General features: G+C 43.8%; 1 protein-coding gene across 2 annotated transcripts in view; it reads right to left on the reverse strand.

Moving 5' to 3' along the window:
- Positions 1-4,012, reverse strand: part of RASSF3 (Ras association domain family member 3) — a 197,475-nt gene extending 193,463 nt beyond the window's left edge. The window contains exon 1 of one of the 2 annotated variants that reach the window (XM_075856898.1): positions 3,620-4,012. In XM_075856898.1, the coding sequence (XP_075713013.1) occupies positions 3,620-3,986 (367 nt within the window). In that variant the 5' untranslated portion in view covers positions 3,987-4,012. The remainder of the gene's footprint in view (positions 1-3,619) is intronic. The other variant, XM_075856903.1, reaches the window with a different exon arrangement.
- Between the last annotated feature and the right edge of the window lie 16,308 nt (positions 4,013-20,320).

The following is a 20,320-nucleotide window of genomic DNA, read 5'->3' on the forward strand; positions in this document are numbered from 1 at the left end:
TTTATGACATACAAGGGATCATGGGTCAGTTTAAATATATCAAAATACTAGAGATCATCATGTTGCCCTATGCCAAAGAAGAAATGCCCTTGAAATGGGTGTTTCAACACGACAGGGACCCAAAACACAGCAATAAGCGAACAACATCTTGGTTACAGACAATCAGGATAGAGGTAATGCAGTGTCCAGCCCAATCCCCTGACTTTAATCCCATAGAGAACTTGTGGGGTGACATCAAAAATGAGGTTTATGAGACAAAACCCAAAAATGCAGAAGAAATGTGGAATGTCGCCCAATCCTCCTGGACTGGAATATCTGTTCAGAGGTGCCAGAAGTTGGTCGACTCCAATCAACACAGATGTCAAGCAGTTCTCAGAAACAATGGTTATGCCACTAAATATTACTTCAGTAAAGTGAAATCTGAAACATTTTTTCAGTTTATACATACATTTTTTGGGTTTTTAAAGAAAAATGCTGCCAATATTTTGAACAGCCCAAGGCCTCATTCACATATCCGTTCGGCTCTAATCTGACGTTCCGTCTGAGGTTTCCGGCAGATTAGAGCCCTGCTTGCACAACTGAGACAAACGGAAGCTATTTGGATCGAATCCGTAACCATTGAAATTAATGGTGATGGAAACGGAATCCTATGGTTTCCATTTGTGTCAGTCAGGGCTGTATTCTGATGGAAACCTCAGACGGAACGTCAGATTAGAGCCGAACGGATATGTGAACGAAGCCTAATATTAATTTTTCTTTACTTTCTGTAAAGGATTAACACAAACTGTATACATGAATTATATGCATCAAAGAGACATCAAAAACCTTCCGGAAACAATACGAATAATAATTACACTTTTACTATGTTCTGTGATGGATTATTGCTTTCACCGCCTTCTCCTGCCCGAGCAAATGCACTATTTCCAGTAACGGGCTTGCTACTATAATACCATTTCTTACTTGTCTTCACGTGATATTTCTTATTTCTTCATTGCATACATCCGGATTTTGGGCTGTGATCGGGTGAGTTCAGACGTGATGATTTGTTCAGCCGTGAATTTACCGTGAATTTGAGGTAAAATCAACAGCGTTTTTTTGCGGATTTGCCACATATCTTTGCATTGCACACGCCATCCACATGCATTGTACGGTAAATTGTTCTGGATTTTCAGTGCAGGGTTCACACCAAAAATCTGCTTCAACTCAGTCTTAGGGCTTATTTACACGAGCGAGTTAAACGTCCGTGTGACGGCCGTTGAAACAGCGGCCGTCCAACGGACCTATGTAATTCAATGTGGCCGTTCACACAGCCGTTGTTTCAACGGACCGTGTGAAGGGTCCGTGAGAAAATAGGACATGTCCTATCTTTTCGCTCATCATGCATCCCTCCATAGACTCTCAACTATGGGGGATGCGTGACATCGCGTCCTGCAGCGCAGAGCACGGATGCACCTCGGACATGAAAAACTGCAGTTTTTCACATCCGAGATGCGCAGTGTTCGTGTGAATCAGGCCTTAGGTTTTCCCATCACTTTCTGATTGGTGGGGTATGGTGTTGCGGCCCCTTCACAGTTTTTCCCTGCCCGCTAGCATTCCCAGCCACCCGCTGTGGTAAAAACTACAACACAGCTTCATTTAATTTGTCATTTACTTTGGATAAAGGGCATGTGTGGTTACTGAGCCCCTTGAATCCTTAACATGATGTTGGCATGATAATCAGCTGATCGCCGTGAGTCCGGCTCCTCTGACACCTGGCAATAAGATGTTATTGCCAGGGGAAGTGGCGTCTGGCTATGAATTCATCCTGCAGATGAATAGCTGTCTATGTAAGGCGGCTCTCGGTTGTGGCTCATATAGTGGGGTCCCAAGTATGGGAACCCCTTCTATGACATCCATATGCCCTAATAAGGCACATGTACAGGGGTTGTCGTTTGTTTTAGTAGCACTGCTGCCTTGTGTATGAGGAACAAGTGCAAAGATTCCTAAAGTATACATTCCTCAGCTATAGAAAGTAGGTCGCCATTCTATAACAGTATGGTCTAACCTAAAAGAGACATGTGGGAGGGAACACATGTCACATAAAGCCGCTCAGTGATGCTGAATGGCCAGAGGGAAGGGGCCGCCATGTTTATAGCACATATTTGTAGTTGGAAATCCCCTTTAATGTGCCTGAAGAGAAATCTACCTGCATCACATACTTGTTTCATGCTCCGATGTATAAATTCACATGATCAATAATGGACATATATGTGGCAATCATGAGCACAGATATTATGCTGTTCCAGTGGGGGGGGGACTTTGGGCTGCTCCCCCTGCGGGTGTGGGGCGACACACTTGAAAAAGGTCTCCATAAAGTGGCCAGTGGGGTTATACAATTTGATCAAATATTTTGCCAAGGGCCTATTCACATCAGCGCACGGTTTCCGTTGATGGGTTCCGTCAGACCTTTCGGAAACCATAGCTTCTATTTGCGTTACCATTGATTTCAATGGTAATGCTTCCGTTGTTGATGGTTTCCGTTTGTCTCCGTTCCATAAGGTTTCCATTTTTTTGACGGAATCAATAGCGTAGTCGACTGCTCTATTGTTTCTGACAAAAAAACGGAAACCTTACAGCACGGAGACAAACTGAATCCATTAGCAACTGAAGCATTACCATTGAAATCAATGGTAATGCAAACAGAAGCTATGGTTTCATTTTGGCTTTCTGTTGATGGGTTCCTCCTACAGGAAAGGTCTGACGGAACCCATCAACGGAAACCGAATGCTGATGTGAACAGGCCCTTAGAAGAGATAGATCAACATTGGATGTGCAGACCATGTGCCTCTCTTTTTTGGAAAGCAGATGCCAAAGGCGAGGTATACACGGCGACTAGGGCCACAGCACAGGTTGCACAACCAAAGATCTGTGTTGCCTTGACTGCATTGCAGTTAATGAAAGTGAATGTGGCCGCGTTGCAACCCACAGGTTGGCGCAACCACGACCAGTCACAATAAATACCAACCTACTGGATGTTTTGCAACTGTCGCGTCGCGGCAAACTGTGGGTCGCAGCGCGTTCACTTTCATTAAGGCTGGGTTCACACGACCATGTTACGTCCGTAATGGACGGACGTATTTCGGCCGGAAGTCCCGGACCGAACACAGTGCAGGGAGCCGGGCTCCTAGCATCATACATAAGAGAATGTCATGGCTATGAGAGTGACAACCTACTAAATACTTGTCCTACCTTATCCACATCAGTCACTATCTGTAATATACCCAGTGTTGTCATTTCTTCCCTAGTGCTATCAATGGGAGTGGGATATATTCATGGTGGTCTATATACCTATAGTATGCTCATGTACATCAGCCAGCAAGAGGTTAGTCACCCCAGCAGCCCCAGTATAGGCACAGCACCCCCTACTGTCCCACTGCAGCACTACAGAGCACAGGCCAGGATGGCAGAAAGAACTGGGGGCTTGGGTAATCCCCCCACACACCTGACAAAGTCACCAGGGACTCGTTTGGACGGTGCTCACCTCCTCCTGGAGAAGCTGACGGAGGAAAGGACTGAGTATTACACTGTAGGATTAACTCCTGTACATTGCAGTGAAGTTACCACAGAAGTCACCACTTACCTGTACAGCGCCGGGCACCCGAGAAGATAAAGCCGCAGCATAAGTCGCACCACGCAGTCAGAGCGGCCTCGGCCTGGAACGTGTGGCCGCCCCCCGGCTCCTGGGGCTGGAAGATGAAGCGGACATCTGGCGTTGGTCTGTGAGCCCTGACCCTCCGTCTAACGCCGGGGGGAACCCCAGGTACCGCCGCCGCCGCCGCCGCTCGGCCCGGGCCATTACTGGGAGAATCTCTCCTATCACCCAGCGGGGAGAACAGGAGGCGGGCAACTGGAGCTCTGGCAAGGGCTGACATGAGAGTGAGAGGACGCTGCCAACTCCAAGAGGGACCTAATGTAGTGACAGCACCAGGAATAAGTGAGCATTGCATAGATGGCTATTAGCAGGAGTGAGGGACGACTAGTCACCGCCCACTGTGCCCTCCCACAACAACAATCCTGCCCGGTATACATAATACCCTCCACCGTGCCGCTTGCCATCACCACTCAGCTCCACACTGACCATCTAGCGGTAACCTCATGACTACCACAGTGCGGTGTCTGCTGGCACCGCTACACACCATGCTACAGTGGCTTTCTTATTCACAAGGAATGTATCTTGGGGTTTCACAGCTTCAGTAACTATGGAGAACTCATTTTAATAATACATTACATTGACTGAGGTGCATTGAGAAGAATAAAGTTGAAAGCAGCCTGGGAACATAAATAATTGGCATCAAAGTGGATAACCAAGAGTGTGATTTAAAGGGTTAAATGACTTTGGGCTTTTGACCTCACACTGCTGGCACACAGAGGAATACCCCACATCAATTTCAATTGTCTCCAGGCTGGCCTAAAGTGGTTCTAGGTCGAAAAGCTGGCTTCGGGCCAGTTCACACGTTGCGTAAATTTTCCAGTAGCAGCAAAGTGGATAACGTAGAACAAATCTCATCCGTACGCTGCGTAAATAATGAGTGAAAAAATGCTCAGAAATTGACCTGCGGTGCGGAGTATTATTCCGCAGCATATCAATTGTATTTACGCAAACGCTGCTTATTTGTTGCGGGATTTCCCCATTGAATTCAATGGGGAGGTAAATCCCGCAACAAATAGCAGTTGTTGCGTTTTTTTGCGGTGGGTTCGCAGCAATCCCGCCGCAAAAAACGCAACTCAGAAAACAATAAATATTTTATACTTACCCACAAGTCTGTGTTTAATCCTCCTGGGATGACGCTTCATCCCATGTGACCGCCACTGCTGCCAATTACAGGGCAAAAAACACTGCAGCAAATAACTGTACCACAGTTTGGTGTACTTTTTCGCCCGGAATTCCCTGCGGCGCTCAGAGCGGATACACTGCATGCTTTTACGCAGCATGTGAACATAGCCATAGAGTTTGACATATGGCCAGGTAATACTCATTTAACCACTTGAGGACGCAGCCTGTTTTGGCCTTAAAGAGAACCTTTCACCTGCCCATACATGTGCAGCTGAGTGCAGGATGTAATGGGCAGGGCTGCACAAACACTGACTAAAATTCCTATCTTTCTTCGTTATTTCGATATTGGTGCAGTTATATTTGGCGCCCGATATTTAAATAACCCCCTGAACTGTGAAAGGGGCGTGAAATTCGAAAGGGGCCGTGTAACATCGCTGTGACACTGTCCAATTAGCTACGGACAGTGTCACAGCAAGAGCTGGGGAGAGCGAGAGCGTGCACACGCGGATGCGCAGCTCCGCTGCCACCACGGAACACGAGGAGAGCACGCTCTCACTCTTCAGCTCTCGGCAGACAAGTCTGTGTGATTTCTCGCGAGAGATCACACAGTCGTGTTCAGCTTGTCTGCCGAGAGCTGAAGAGTGAGAGCGTACACATGCATGCTCACACAGATCTGAGCTGCGCGTGCGCGCACACACACGCTCTCCAGCTCTTGCTGTGACACTGTCCGTAGCTGATTGGACAGTGTCACAGCAATGTTACATGCCCCCTTGCCAATTACACGCCCCATTGACAGTTGACTATTGGGCGCCAAATATATCGGCACCGATATCTAAATAACGGAGGATAGGAAAACTTTTTAAAGTGCCCCAGGGTTTGTGCAGCCCTGCCTATTACATGCAGCACTGAGCTGCACATGTATGGGGAGGTGAAAGGTTCTCTTTAGGGCTTATTCAGACGAACAGGATATACGTCCGTGCAACGCGCGTGATTTTCACGCGCGTCGCACGGACCTATATTAGTCTATGGGGCCGTGCAGACAGTTGCGTGATTTTTACGCAGCGTGAGTCCGCTGCGAAAAACTCACGACATGTCCGTTCTTTGTGCGTGGGAAGCGCATGATTCGCGCAACAGCTATAAAACTATGAATGTAAATAGAAAAGCAGCACGTGCTTTTCGGTTTACAAACATCCAAACGGAGTGTCATAATTATGGCGGCTGCGTGAAAATCACGCAGCCGCGCATCATACGGGGCTGCAAAACGCACACGCTCGTGTAATTCCGGCCTTAAGGACGAGGCGAATTTCTTCAAATCTGACTTGTGCCACTTTATGTGGTAATAACTTTGGAATGCTTTTAACTATACAAACAATTCTGAGACTGTTTTGTCGTGACACATTATACTTTGTTAGGCTGGGTTCACACGAGCTATTTTCAGACGTAAACGAGGCGTATTATGCCTCGTTTTACGTCTGAAAATAGGGCTACAATACGTCGGCAAACATCTGCCCATTCATTTGAATGGGTTTGCCGACGTATTGTGCAGACGACCTGTAATTTACGCGTCGTCGTTTGACAGCTGTCAAACGACGACGCGTAAATTGTCTGCCTCGGCAAAGAAGTGCAGGGCACTTCTTTGCCACGTAATTTTAGCCGTTCTTCATTGAACTCAATGAAGAGCAGCTCAAGATTACAGGCGTCAAAGACGCCTCGCATAATACGAGGAGCTGCTTCTACGGCTGAAACGAGGCAGCTGTTTTCTTCTGAAAACAGGCTGTCATTTCAGACGTAAAAGCCAGCTAGCGTGTGAACATACCCTTAGTGGTAAAATTTGGTCGATTCAGTGTTTGTTTGTGAAAAACCCCTACATTTCCAGAAAATATGGAAAAATGCACATTTTTCTAAATTTTAATGTATCTTCTTCTAAAACAGATAGTAATACCACACAAAATAGTCAAAAGTGACTCCATTAGGGAAACTACACCCCTCAAGGAATCTAACTAGACGTATAGTGAATATTTAACCCCTTCCCACCGCAGCCCTTTTTCAGATTTTCATTTTCGTTTTTTCCTCCCCACCTGCCAAAAGCCATAACGTCTTTATTTTTCCATCGATACGAGGGCTTGATTTTTTGCGGGACGAGTTGTAGTTTTTCGTAGCACCATTTATTTTGCCATATAATGTACTAGGAAACGGGCAAAAAATTATTTGTGGGGTAGAAAATGAAAAAAACAGCGATTCCTCCATGGTTTTTTGCGCGCCGTTTTTACAGAATTCACTGTGGAACTAAAACAACATGTTAACTTTATTCTCTGGGTCAATACGATTACGGCGATACCAAATATATGTAGTTTTTTCTATATTTTACTTCTTTTACAAGTAAAAACATAAGTGTAAAAAAGAAATTTATTTTGTGTCGCCAAATTCCGAGAGCCACAACTTTTTATTTTTCCGTCGATTAAGTGGTATAAGGGCTTATTTTTTTTGTGGCATAAGCTGTAGTTTTTAATAATACCATTTTGGTGTAAATGCGACGGTTTGATCACTTTTTATTTCATTTTTTGTGGGAGATTAGGTGACCAAAAAATAGAGATTCTGGCGTTCACAATTTTATTTATTTTTTCACCGTGCGGGTTAAATAATGATATATTGTAATAGTTCAGACTTTTATGGACGTGGCGAAACCAATTATGTTTATTTATTTTTTTTACTATGCTCTAGGGGGGAAATGGGAAAAGGTTTTTTTTTTTTGAACTTTTAATATATATATATATATATATATATTTTTTACACAAAAAAAACTTTAATTTTTATCGTTAGATCGCTTGCACGATATACTGCAATACTAATGTATTGCAGTATATCGCGATTCTGATAGGACAGAACCGATAAAAACACAGGGACATATACAAAAACACCGACAAAGGCCATACTTACAAATGGACACAGCCAGGCCAGAAATGCTGATGAAAGGGCGAGCAGGTGCTTTAAATAATAATAGCCACTCCCACTAGTCTTGAGGGGAGTGGTGTGTGGTGCATGGGATGTGTAGTAAGAAATAATAAATGAATAGTGTGTGTGCAAGTGTAATACTATAAGTGAAATATAGGGGGCAGTAATAAATGAAGTGCCTCAATAGAAATAAATGGATAATGGGGTGCAAGTGAGTGAAACATGGAGGGATAGTGTGTACGTCATGAGGCACAACGTGTATAGCCAGGTAAAAGCCTTTTAGTATTACACTTGCACACACACTATTCATTTATTATTTCTTACTACACATCCCATGCACCACACACCACTCCCCTCAAGACTAGTGGGAGTGGCTATTATTATTTAAAGCACCTGCTCGCCCTTTCATCAGCATTTCTGGCCTGGCTGTGTCCATTTGTAAGTATGGCCTTTGTCGGTGTTTTTGTATATGTCCCTGTGTTTTTATCGGTTCTGTTTGTGCATCAGGAACGTTCTGTTCCAGTTTAGGAGTTAGGGACTCGCAAGTCTGGGGATCCTTGTCGTGGATTGCGAGCTTGCGTCCTTTTGGCCAAAATGATTACCAATACCCCAGGTATTTTTCATTATTATGTATATTCGCTTCTCTTGGACACAGCAGGGTCTTTGATGCTGGGAGAGCATGGTGTGTTGTTGTTTGGCATAGCAAGCAGGGTAGCCCGCTCTATGAATTATCAAGGCGTCACAAATAGGCTTCTACCTGGCTATACACGTTGTGCCTCATGACGTACACACTATCCCTCCATGTTTCACTCACTTGCACCCCATTATCCATTTATTTCTATTGAGGCACTTCATTTATTACTGCCCCCTATATTTCACTTATAGTATTACACTTGCACACACACTATTCATTTATTATTTCTTACTACACATCCCATGCACCACACACCACTCCCCTCAAGACTAGTGGGAGTGGCTATTATTATTTAAAGCACCTGCTCACCCTTTCATCAGCATTTCTGGCCTGGCTGTGTCCATTTGTAAGTATGGCCTTTGTCGGTGTTTTTGTATATGTCCCTGTGTTTTTATCGGTTCTGTTTGTGCATCAGGAACGTTCTGTTCCAGTTTAGGAGTCAGGGTATGTTCACACGGCGGGGGTCCGTAACGGCTGAAATTACGGGGATGTTTCAGCCTGAAAACATCCCCGTAATTTCAGCCGTACCGGCATGTGCAGGCGCTTGAACGCCGCGTCAATTACGGCCGTAATTAGCGCTGCTATTCATTGGAGTCAATGAATAGCGGCTCCAATTACGGCCAAAGAAGTGACAGGTCACTTCTTTGACGCGGGCGTCTAGTTACGCGCCGTCATTTGACAGCGGCGCGTAAATATACGCCTCGTGTGAACAGACAAACGTCTGCCCATTGCTTTCAATGGGCAGATGTTTGTCAGCGCTATTGAGGCGCTATTTTCAGACGTAATTCGGGGCCAAAACGCCCGAATTACGTCCGTAAATAGGCCGTGTGAACATACCCTCAGGGACTCGCAAGTCTGGGGATCCTTGTCGTGGATTGCGAGCTTGCGTCCTTTTGGCCAAAATGATTACCAATACCCCAGGTATTTTTCATTATTATGTATATTCGCTTCTCTTGGACACAGCCGGGTCTTTGATGCTGGGAGAGCATGGTGTGTTGTTGTTTGGCATAGCAAGCAGGGTAGCCCGCTCTATGAATTATCAAGGCGTCACAAATAGGCTTTTACCTGGCTATACACGTTGTGCCTCATGACGTACACACTATCCCTCCATGTTTCACTCACTTGCACCCCATTATCCATTTATTTCTATTGAGGCACTTCATTTATTACTGCCCCCTATATTTCACTTATAGTATTACACTTGCACACACACTATTCATTTATTATTTCTTACTACACATCCCATGCACCACACACCACTCCCCTCAAGACTAGTGGGAGTGGCTATTATTATTTAAAGCACCTGCTCGCCCTTTCATCAGCATTTCTGGCCTGGCTGTGTCCATTTGTAAGTATGGCCTTTGTCGGTGTTTTTGTATATGTCCCTGTGTTTTTATCGGTTCTGTTTGTGCATCAGGAACGTTCTGTTCCAGTTTAGGAGTTAGGGACTCGCAAGTCTGGGGATCCTTGTCGTGGATTGCGAGCTTGCGTCCTTTTGGCCAAAATGATTACCAATACCCCAGGTATTTTTCATTATTATGTATATTCGCTTCTCTTGGACACAGCCGGGTCTTTGATGCTGGGAGAGCATGGTGTGTTGTTGTTTGGCATAGCAAGCAGGGTAGCCCGCTCTATGAATTATCAAGGCGTCACAAATAGGCTTTTACCTGGCTATACACGTTGTGCCTCATGACGTACACACTATCCCTCCATGTTTCACTCACTTGCACCCCATTATCCATTTATTTCTATTGAGGCACTTCATTTATTACTGCCCCCTATATTTCACTTTTAGTATTACACTTGCACACACACTATTCATTTATTATTTCTTACTACACATCCCATGCACCACACACCACTCCCCTCAAGACTAGTGGGAGTGGCTATTATTATTTAAAGCACCTGCTCGCCCTTTCATCAGCATTTCTGGCCTGGCTGTGTCCATTTGTAAGTATGGCCTTTGTCGGTGATTCTGATAGGAGTACAAAGATGGCGGACCTGGGGGCCTTCATTAGGCCCCCAGGCAGCCGTAGCAGCTATCGCCCCCCTGTGATTGCGTTGCGGGGGGCGCGATGACCTGTTAGAGGGGGTCGCCGCCCTCTTCCTAACTATTTAAATGCTGCAGTTTCCGTTGACCGCAACATTTAACGAGTTAAACTAGCGATATCGCGCTCGAGCGCGATGCCGCTAGTTTCTCTGAGGTCTCGGCTGTAGCAAACAGCCGACACCGGCATCGTATGAAGCGGGTTCACTCCATGAGCCCGCTCCATACTTCCCCATCCCGACTTTGGCATATGGATACGTCAAATATCGGGAAGGGGTTAAACACCACAGGTTTTTTTTAAAATGTAATGGAATTCGGTCGTGAAAATAAAAATACACATTTTTTTCTACTAAAATGTAGAATTTTTTATTTTCACAAGGGTTAAAAGAGAAAAAGAACTCCAACATTTGTAAAGCAACTTCTCCCGAGTACTGGAATACCCCATATGGGGTAATAAACTGCTGCTTGGACACACGGCACGGCTCAGAATGGCAGGAGCACTACTTGGCATGCAGATTTTGCTGGATTGTTTTTAGGCGCCATGTCGCATTTGCAGAGCCCCTGCGGTACCAGTACAGTAGAAACCCCCTGAGAAGGGACTCCAGTTTGGAAACTACACTCCTCAGGGCATTCATTTAGGGGGTAGTAAGCATTTTGACCCCACAGGTGTTTCACAAATTTTGTTAGAACTAGGCAGTGAAAATGAAATATTTTTTTCCCCAAAACTAAGTTGTTTTAGCTCCCAATTTTTTATTTTTACAAGGAGTAATAGGAGAAAAATAACACCACACAATCTGTTACTCAATTTCTCCTAAATACGGCAATACCCCATGTGTGGCCCTAATCTACTGTTTGGGCACACAGCAGAGCTCAAAAAGGAGGGAGAGCCATTTGGCTTTTGGAGCACAGATTTTGCTGGATTGGTGTTCGTGCGCCATGTCGCATTTGCAAAGCCCCTGAGGTACCAGAGTATAGTGGAAAACCCAGAGAAGTGACCCATTTTGGAAACTACACCCCTCAAGGCATTTACCATTTGCCTGGACATATGGCAGTGCTCAGGATTAAAAGAGCACTGTAATGTCTGTGGCTGCGGGCTGTCAGCTCCATTCTCCCCCTGACAGCCACGAGTCAGCAAGCGCTAGCCCCAGCCTCCTCCTCAGGAGAAGCCAGCGCTCGCGTCTACTCACCACAGCCGGATCCGTTAGGGTGCGCACACACGCTCGTGCCCGCTCTTAAAGGGGCAGTGCGCGCATCGGACCTCGTTCCTGAACCTTGACCCGTGAGTACTCTGGAGTATAAGAGGGGTCCAGCCCCCTAGTTCTATGCCTGAGCTTTGTTGTGTATTCCTAGTCTGGCTTGCATATGGCCCCCTGGCGTTTCCTGCTCCCAGTGTTCCTGTATCCTGATCTAGTGCCGTGCTGTGCTGTATACCACGCCTGTCCTGCTACTCCACGCCTGACGTCCACCTGCTGCCAAGTTCCTGCCAAGCCTGCCTTGCTACTGTCCGAGCTGCCACAAGTACCCTATACGAACTATAGACTTTGACCTGCGTCCTGTTGGCCAGCTGCCATACCGCCACTAAGGTACGGACCAGTGGGTCCACGAACCCAACGTGATAAGCGCCATGCGCGTTTGAGTTCCAATTGGTTATTTTTCAAATAATAAATAACAAATAGTAAATCAAACCCCCAAGAAGTGACCCCCATTTTAGAAACTATATCCCTCAAGGCATTTATTAACCCCTTCTCGCTTTTGGGCGTGACTGTACGTCCAAATTCAAAGTGCTTTCCCGCACACGGGCGTACAGTCACGCCCTGTAGATGAAGCCGGTACAGAAGCTGTGCGCGCTTCATCTTCAGCGGCTGTCAGCTGTCATACACAGCTGACATCCCGCTGCAATGGCTGCGATGGCAGTTACCGTCGATCGCAGCCATTTTTAACCTCTTCAATGCGGCAGTCAATGGCGTCCGCCGCATTGAAGTGGTTGACAGAGGGAGGGAGCTCACTCTGTACCCCCCGGGCCCCCCCGCGATGGATCGCAGATGACGATGGTTGCTATGGCAACTAGGAACCCATTGCTAGGCTTCCTGGTTGCCCGGGTACGGTAGTCTATTAGGTTCTGCCCGAGGCATGACGTAATAGGCTGACTGTCAAATGAAGAATGACAGTTACAATACACTGCACTACCTAAGTAGTGCAGTGTATTGTACCGGGGATCAGAAGACCAGATCTTCAAGTCCTCAGGTAAGGCCCCATGCACACGAATGTAAAAACGCCCGTAATTACAGGCCGTAATTACGTCACGTTTTTACGGGCCCAGGGACTTCTATTGGCCACGGGTACCTCCCCGTACGCTTACGGGAAGGTGCCCGTGCCGTTGAAAAATATAGAACATGTCCTATTTCAGCCCGTAATTACGGCACGGGCAAGCCCGTAGAAGTCTATGGGGCTCCCATAATTACGGGTGACTACGTGTGTGCACCCGTAATTACGGGAGCGCTGCTAGGCGACGTCAGTAAATAGTCACTGTCCAGGGTACTGAAAGAGTTAAACAATCGGCAGTAACTGTTTCAGCACCCTGGACAGTGACTTCCGATCACAATATAGATCAACCTGTAAATTTAAAAAAAAAAAAAAAAAAAAAAGAAGACGTTCATACTTACCCAGAGCTCCCTGCTTCTTCCTCCAGTACGGCCTCCTGGGATGACGTTTCAGCCCATGTGACCGCTGCAGCCAATCACAGGCTGCAGCGGTCACATGGACTGCCACGTCATCCAGGGAGGTCGGATTGGATGTCAAGAGAGGGATGCGTCACCAAGACAACGGCCGGAAGTATGAATTTCTTTTACTTTTTCTGCGGAAAGGGCTGTTCCTTCTCTCTATCCTGCACTGATAGAGAGAAGGGCTGCCGATTGCTGCAGTGTAATTTTGCAGCGAAAACCAGCCCGTAAATACGGGTGGAATACGGGTGACACCGGACCCGTATTTACGGGCACGGGACCGTAAATACTGGTGCAATACGGCTCGAATATGTGTGACCAAGGACCTGTATTTACGGGAGGACAAAAATACGTTCGTGTGCATGAGGCCTAAGTGTAATAAAAAAAGTAAAAAAAAAAAAATGTGAAAGAAAAATAAATAAATAAAAGTTTTAACTAATAAAAACAACACTTGCCCTGTTTCCCTGATCAACTCCTTTATTATTAGAAAAAAAATGAAAAAACATGAAAAAAAAATATACATAATAACGGCCCGATCTATAAAAATATCACATTATTATTACCGCACGGTGAACACCGTAAAAATTTTTAATAAAAAACCATGACCACATTTTATTTTTTGGTCATCTTGTCTCAAATTTTTTTTTAATAAGAAGTGATCAAAAAGCTGGAAGTAACGAAAAATGGTACCAATAGAAACTACAGTTCGTCACTCATAAAACAAGCCATCCTGCAGCGATATCAACTAAAAAATAAAAAAGCTTTGGCTGTCCAAAAATGGTGACTCTAAAACATGATTTTTTTTTTTTAGAAAAGAGTATTTTTATTGTGGGAACGTAGTGAAACGTAAAAAAACGATATCAATTTGGTGTCGCTGTAATCGTATCGACCCACAGAATGAAGTTAACATGTTGTTTATACTGCACGGTGAACACTGTAAAAAAGAAAAAAACAAAACCGTGCTAGAATTGCTGTATTTTGGTTTCCTCATCTCCCAAAAAAATGGAAGAAATAGTGATTTAAAAAAAAAAAAAAAAAAAAAAAAAAAAAAATCGCATATATCCCAAAATGGAACCAATAAAAATTACAGCTCATTCCACGGAAAAATAACACGTTATGACTCTCAAAACGCAATGATGCAAAATTACGGCCCAGACTAATTTTTTAGTCACAGGTGGACCCTGTAGATGCAGCAGAGATGAGGAAACTTTAGGGCCTTGTGCTGCTCATAGGGCTAGTGAAGAAGTCAAAGATTAGGCAATACTGGAGCGCAGATATTTTGTATTATACCCAATAAACCCGGCCTGTGCATAAAGGATTGGTTCAAAGCGTACCACACCAATCCATGGATTATTCATTCTCCCCATTATTACATCATCCTATTATGCCCTGATGCACTCAGGCCAGCTTACATATACCCTGATGTACTCCGCCCAGTTTACATATATCCTGATGTACTCCGCCCAGCTCACATATGCCCCCACATTATAAGGTAAAATACGACTAAAACACCAAGCAAAATCTGCACTTCAAAAGCCAAATGGTGGTCAAACTAAGCCTGGCAGTGTGCCCAAACGGCAATTTATGACCATATATGGGGTATTACTGTATTCTGGAGAACTCGCTTAACAATTTATGGGATGTGTGTCTACGGTGGTACAAGCTGGGCACAACACATTGGGCACTGAAATGGCATATCTGTGGAAAATGGCAATTTTCAATCTGCAACATCTATTGTTTACTAATTTTTGAAAAACACTTGTGCGGTCAAAATGCTCACTACACCCCTAGATAAATTCTATGAGGGATCTAGTTTCCAAAATGGGGTAATTTTTCGGAGGTTCCACTGTACTGGTAATATAGCTCAATGCAACATGGTGTCAAAAAACGAATCTTGTAAAATCTCCACTCCAAATACTAAATGGCGCTCCTTCCCTCTAGAGCCTTGCTGTGTCCAAATAGCAGTTTATGAGCACGTGTGGGGTATTTCCCTACTCTGAAGAAGTTGCTTTACAAATGTTACGGTGCTTTTTCTCCTTTATTTGTTGAGAAAATGAAACATTTTGAACTAATGCTAAGTCTTATTGGAAAATAATGTAATTTTTCATTTTCACTGCCCATTTTTAATAAAATCTATGAAACACCTGTAGGGTCAAAATGCTCACTACCCCCCTAGATGAATTCCTCAATGGGTGTAGTTTTCCAAATGGAGTCACTTTTGGGTAGTTTCCACTGTACTGGTACCTAAGGGGCTTTGCAAAAGCGACATGGTGCAGAAAAACCAATCCAGCAAAATCTGCTCTCCAAAGGCCAAATGGCGCTCCTTCCCTTCTGAGCCCTGATGTGTATTCATACAGTGGTTTATTACCACATATGGGGTATTTCCATACTCTGGAGAAGTTGCTTTACAAATGTTATGGTGCTTTTTCTCCTTTGATGAGAAAATGAAACATTTTGACCTAAAACTACATCTTAGTGGAAAAAAAATGAAATTTTTCTTTACTGCCCAATTCTAATGAAATCTATGAAACAACTGGGGGGGGGGGGGGTCAAAATGCTTACTACACCCATAGTTGAATTCCTCTAGGGGTGTAGTTTCCCAAATGGAGTCACTTTTGGGGGGTTTCCACTGTACTGGTACCTTAGGAGCTTTACAAATGCGACATGGTGCCGAGAAATCAAACCAGCAAAATCTGTACTCCAAAAGCTAAATGGCGTGCCTTCCCTTCTGAGTCCTGCCGCTTGCCCAAACAGCAGTTTATGACCACATGTTGGGTATTTCCGTACTCTGCAGAAGTTGCTTTACAAAGGTTGGGGTGCTTTTCCTCATCTATTTGTTAAAAATTCTGAGGTAAAGCTACATCTTATTGGAAAAGAATGTAATTTTTCATTTTCACTGCTTTTGAAATCTATGAAATACCTGTGGGGTCAAAATGCTCACTACACCCCTAGATGAATTCCTCTAGGGGTGTAGTTTCCCAAATGGAGTCACTTTTTGGGGATTTCCTTTGATTTTGCACCATAAGACCTCTTCTAACCTGACATGGTGCCTGAAATATAATTTAAGAAAAGGTAGGCCGAAAAATCCACTAGGTGCTCCTTTGAGTCTTCCACTGAAGTCTTCCACTAGGTGCTCCCACTGAAGACAAATACCTCAAACTGTTAAGCGGGTTCCCCCGGGTATGGGAATGCCATATATGTGGACGTAAACTGCTGTTTGGGCACACTGTAGGGTTCAGAAGGGAGGGAGCGCTCTTTGGCTTTTGGAGCCTGGTAGTAGTTCTGTTTGGGGTTTTGCGGGTATTTCAGTTTATAATGTGAGGGTATATGTAAGCTGTGCGGAGTATATCAGGTCATATTAAGAGGGTATAATAATGTGGTAAATAAATAATAATTTATAGGTGTATGGCCATTGTCGTGTTGATAAATGGTGCCCAATTTTATCTGCTTTTGGAACACTGCACATTTTGTGTCATATTCTGAAAGCCATACCTTTTTTTTGCGACGGAGCGGTGTAAGGGCTTATTTTTTGTGGGTCAATCTGTAGTTTTTATCTGTACCATTTTGAGGTACATGCAAGTTTTTGATAATTTTTTATTCTATTTTTTTTGGGAGGCAATTCAGCAAAACAGCAATTCTGCTATTGTTTTTTTATGGCATTCACCGTGCACTATAAAAAACATATTTAATTTATTCAGTGGGTTGATGCGATTACGGCGATACCATATGTGTTTTTTTTAATGTTTTACAGTGTTTGCACAATAAAATCACTTTTTTTAAAAAATCATTTCGTTTTTTCGAGCCATAACTTTCTTATTTTTCCATCAAAAATGCTGTGTGAGGGCTTTTTTTTGCAGAATGAACTGTGGTTTTTATTGGTACAATTTTTTGCGATTCTGGTATTTTTTTGTTGTTGTTTTTTTACGACCTTCACCGTGTGGGATAAATGACATAATATTTTTATAGTTCAGGCCATAACGGACACGGCAATATCAATTTTGTATAGTTTATTTTTTTTTCTAATAAAGAACTTGATAAGGGAAAAAGGGCGATTCCTTATTTTATTACTTAAAACTTTAACTTCTTATATTTTTTTTACTTTTTAGTCCCACTAGGGAATTGTAGGTCCAATTTTCCAATCGTTGGTATAAAACACTGCAATACTTCTGTATTGCAGTGTATTATACCTGTCAGTTTCACACTGACAGGTAGAGTATTAGGTCCTTCCTCTGCCCTCCGGTTACCATAGCAACCATCAGCACCCCACTATCGCGTTGCGGGGCTGCTGATGGTGTTGTAACCCCTTACATGCAGCGGTCACCATTGACCGCCACATTTAAGGGGTTAATCGGTGGGGACCACCGCTGTGATCCAGTCACGATTTCTTCCCTGAGGGATGCTGGGCATAGGGGCATCAGTGTGCGCTCGGTTAGGAGAACACATAAATTAACAGGCTGCAGGCACAAGGAACGGAGCTGCAACCCATTAATCTACGTGGGGTGGTCGGGAAGGGGTTAAATAAGTAACAGGAGTTTTCAAACTGACCTCAATGACTGACAGTACAGAAACACAGATTTCGCTGAGAAAACATTTCCTTGAATTTCATAAAGAAAAACTATGAGGAAGTGGTTGTGCTTCCAGTCATACCACTACAAGGATGTGTGAACTACAGTTTTTAGAAATCAATGAATTTTGCACATTAAAGAAAACCAGTGGAAGCATTTGACCTAGACTGTACATAAGAGCTGCCGACGGCTGAACTTGCTTTAATGCCAAGTTTGTCTATTTACTCCAAAGGATTATGAATTTAATCATAGAAAACACGCATCACTTCAGATGTAAATACCAAAGAGTCCGGGTAAACACACAACCGTTTTATGTGATCATTTAATTTATTGAAGGGAATAAAGTTATCCAATACCTGGTTGTGACACCTATGGCAGCAGAAACTGCAGCTAAACACTTTAATAACAGAAGATCAGATTTTCACATCGGTGGGGAGGAATTCTATCCTGCTCTTCTATGCAGAATTATGTTCCATCATCCGCACTGGAGGTCTTACAAGCACATAACTTTATTTAATGTCCCACCACATTTTCAGACGATCAACTCCACCTCTTATCTTGTTATAATGGAATTGCGCTTCAGATCATGTACAGATGCCTACCTGAGAGGGCAATTTGCCCAGGACATGTGACTCTCTCCCAGAACAAGGTTCCATAGAAACGACTGTTTTATTTGCATATAGAGTCCTGTAAAAACAGCAAGTAAAATAGGGATGGGGACCATCTGACAAGTTGTTTGGCAATATTTTGTTTGGACACCTGTTCATCACATCTAGGCGGTAGTCAGAAGTGACCACGGCATCTAAACGAATAGAAAGAGGGTCTGGCCCCCTCTGACAGCCCATCAACCCCCCCCCCCCCCTACACAATCTTGAGATGCCAATGATTGTCATGGCAGCCTGGGGACCTTATGAAGGGCCCGAGGTCTGCCATCTTTCTGCTCCTATAAAGCCTTGCCAGTGGCAGGACTTAAAGGCCAGTAAAAACCACACTATACTGAAATACCAAAGTATTGCATTATATTGTGAAAGCGATCCAAGGATCGCTAGTTCAAGGGCCCTACAGAACTATTAAAAAGTAAAACACCGTTCTAATTTTTTTCTAAATGGTACAATAAAAAGGTGCCGTGAAAAACTACTTGTCTGAAAAAACAAAATAAAAACAAAACATCATACAGCTACAGCAATGGAAATAAAATAAAAAAAAATCTAGGACATTCGGAAGGTGGGGAAGAGAAAACAAAAATTAAAAAACTAAAAATGGCTAACGGGAATGGGTTAATCTCCAGTACCACTCTGTGCTCTACTGTAATGTCTGTGTACAGTACAGGATAGTATCCTAAAGATCGGTACCAAAGAGGACCGTTGGTAAGGGTTATACAGTACAATGCATGTCACTAGGTTTAATATGCAAATGGTTTGTGATCGCTTTATTTGTACCAATTATGTGCTTATTTTTCCCTTTTGATTTTAGGGTAATATTTTGTGAGCATTAGAACAGAGAGGTCTCCAGTCACAATAATTTCAATTACAACGGTAACAGAACTAATTCTTATTGTAAACTTAGGGTTCAATGTAGTAGCATCAGCAACAGTCACATGGACATAGTAAACGTCACATGATGGTATCATTATTTACAAGGGGCTCAGTATCAGTGGTAGTCGTAGTCACCATATGAGACAAATTGTGGAAACTGTATTCACATTGGAGTATTAGTTGTAACAGCACCAGTCACAGTAGAACTAGCAACAGCTAAAGTCAGTCATATTGGAGTAGTAGTAGGATCAGTCACACGTGAGTAATATTTAAAGCTGTATTCACATGGGAGGCGTAGCAGCAGCTGTACTCTAGTAGCGGCAACAGTCACATGGGAGCAGCAGTAACACCGGACCAGTAGAAGTAATACAGTGCAGCATTATTAATTGGCAGCTATATACTATAGGAGATCAGTACTTGCTGAAAAACCAGAAGTGTCTATGTACAGCCACTGTATGAGTTGTAAGAGCAGTATGCATAGAAGTCTCTGCTTATTCATTTTAGCAGTGTGGGGACATCCAGGAAGCTGGTCCTGCCATATTCCGTGTAGTGTTCAAAGTACATTAAAATCCACTAAAAGTATGGTCAGCGAGCGAATGAAGAACCACTTACCGAGAATTAGTCACCCCCTCCTTTTACTGTAAGTAGCCAGACCCAGCATCTTTGGAGTTTGCACAGCCATAAGCTTATATCCTATGCCACTACTACTTTCTCCACAGCATTATATATTTAAACAGAGCCAGGACACAGGCATAACCCATAACATAATATATGTGAAGAAACAGGAGCTGTAAGATTAATAGAGGGGTAGGAACCCAATACTCCGCGCAAAAATAAATGCAATTTTGCTCAGTGAGATTCTTTAATAGAACTAATGTAGATCAGTAGTTTTTACAGCAAACATCTTCTATAGGTCCCACATTAATCATAAGACATAACACTTCCTGTAGACGGAAGCATTGATTTGGAAAAAGTACAAGAATATGAAGCAGAC

This window comes from Rhinoderma darwinii, chromosome 3 (genome assembly GCF_050947455.1).
Source record: "Rhinoderma darwinii isolate aRhiDar2 chromosome 3, aRhiDar2.hap1, whole genome shotgun sequence".
NCBI lineage: Eukaryota > Metazoa > Chordata > Amphibia > Anura > Rhinodermatidae > Rhinoderma > Rhinoderma darwinii.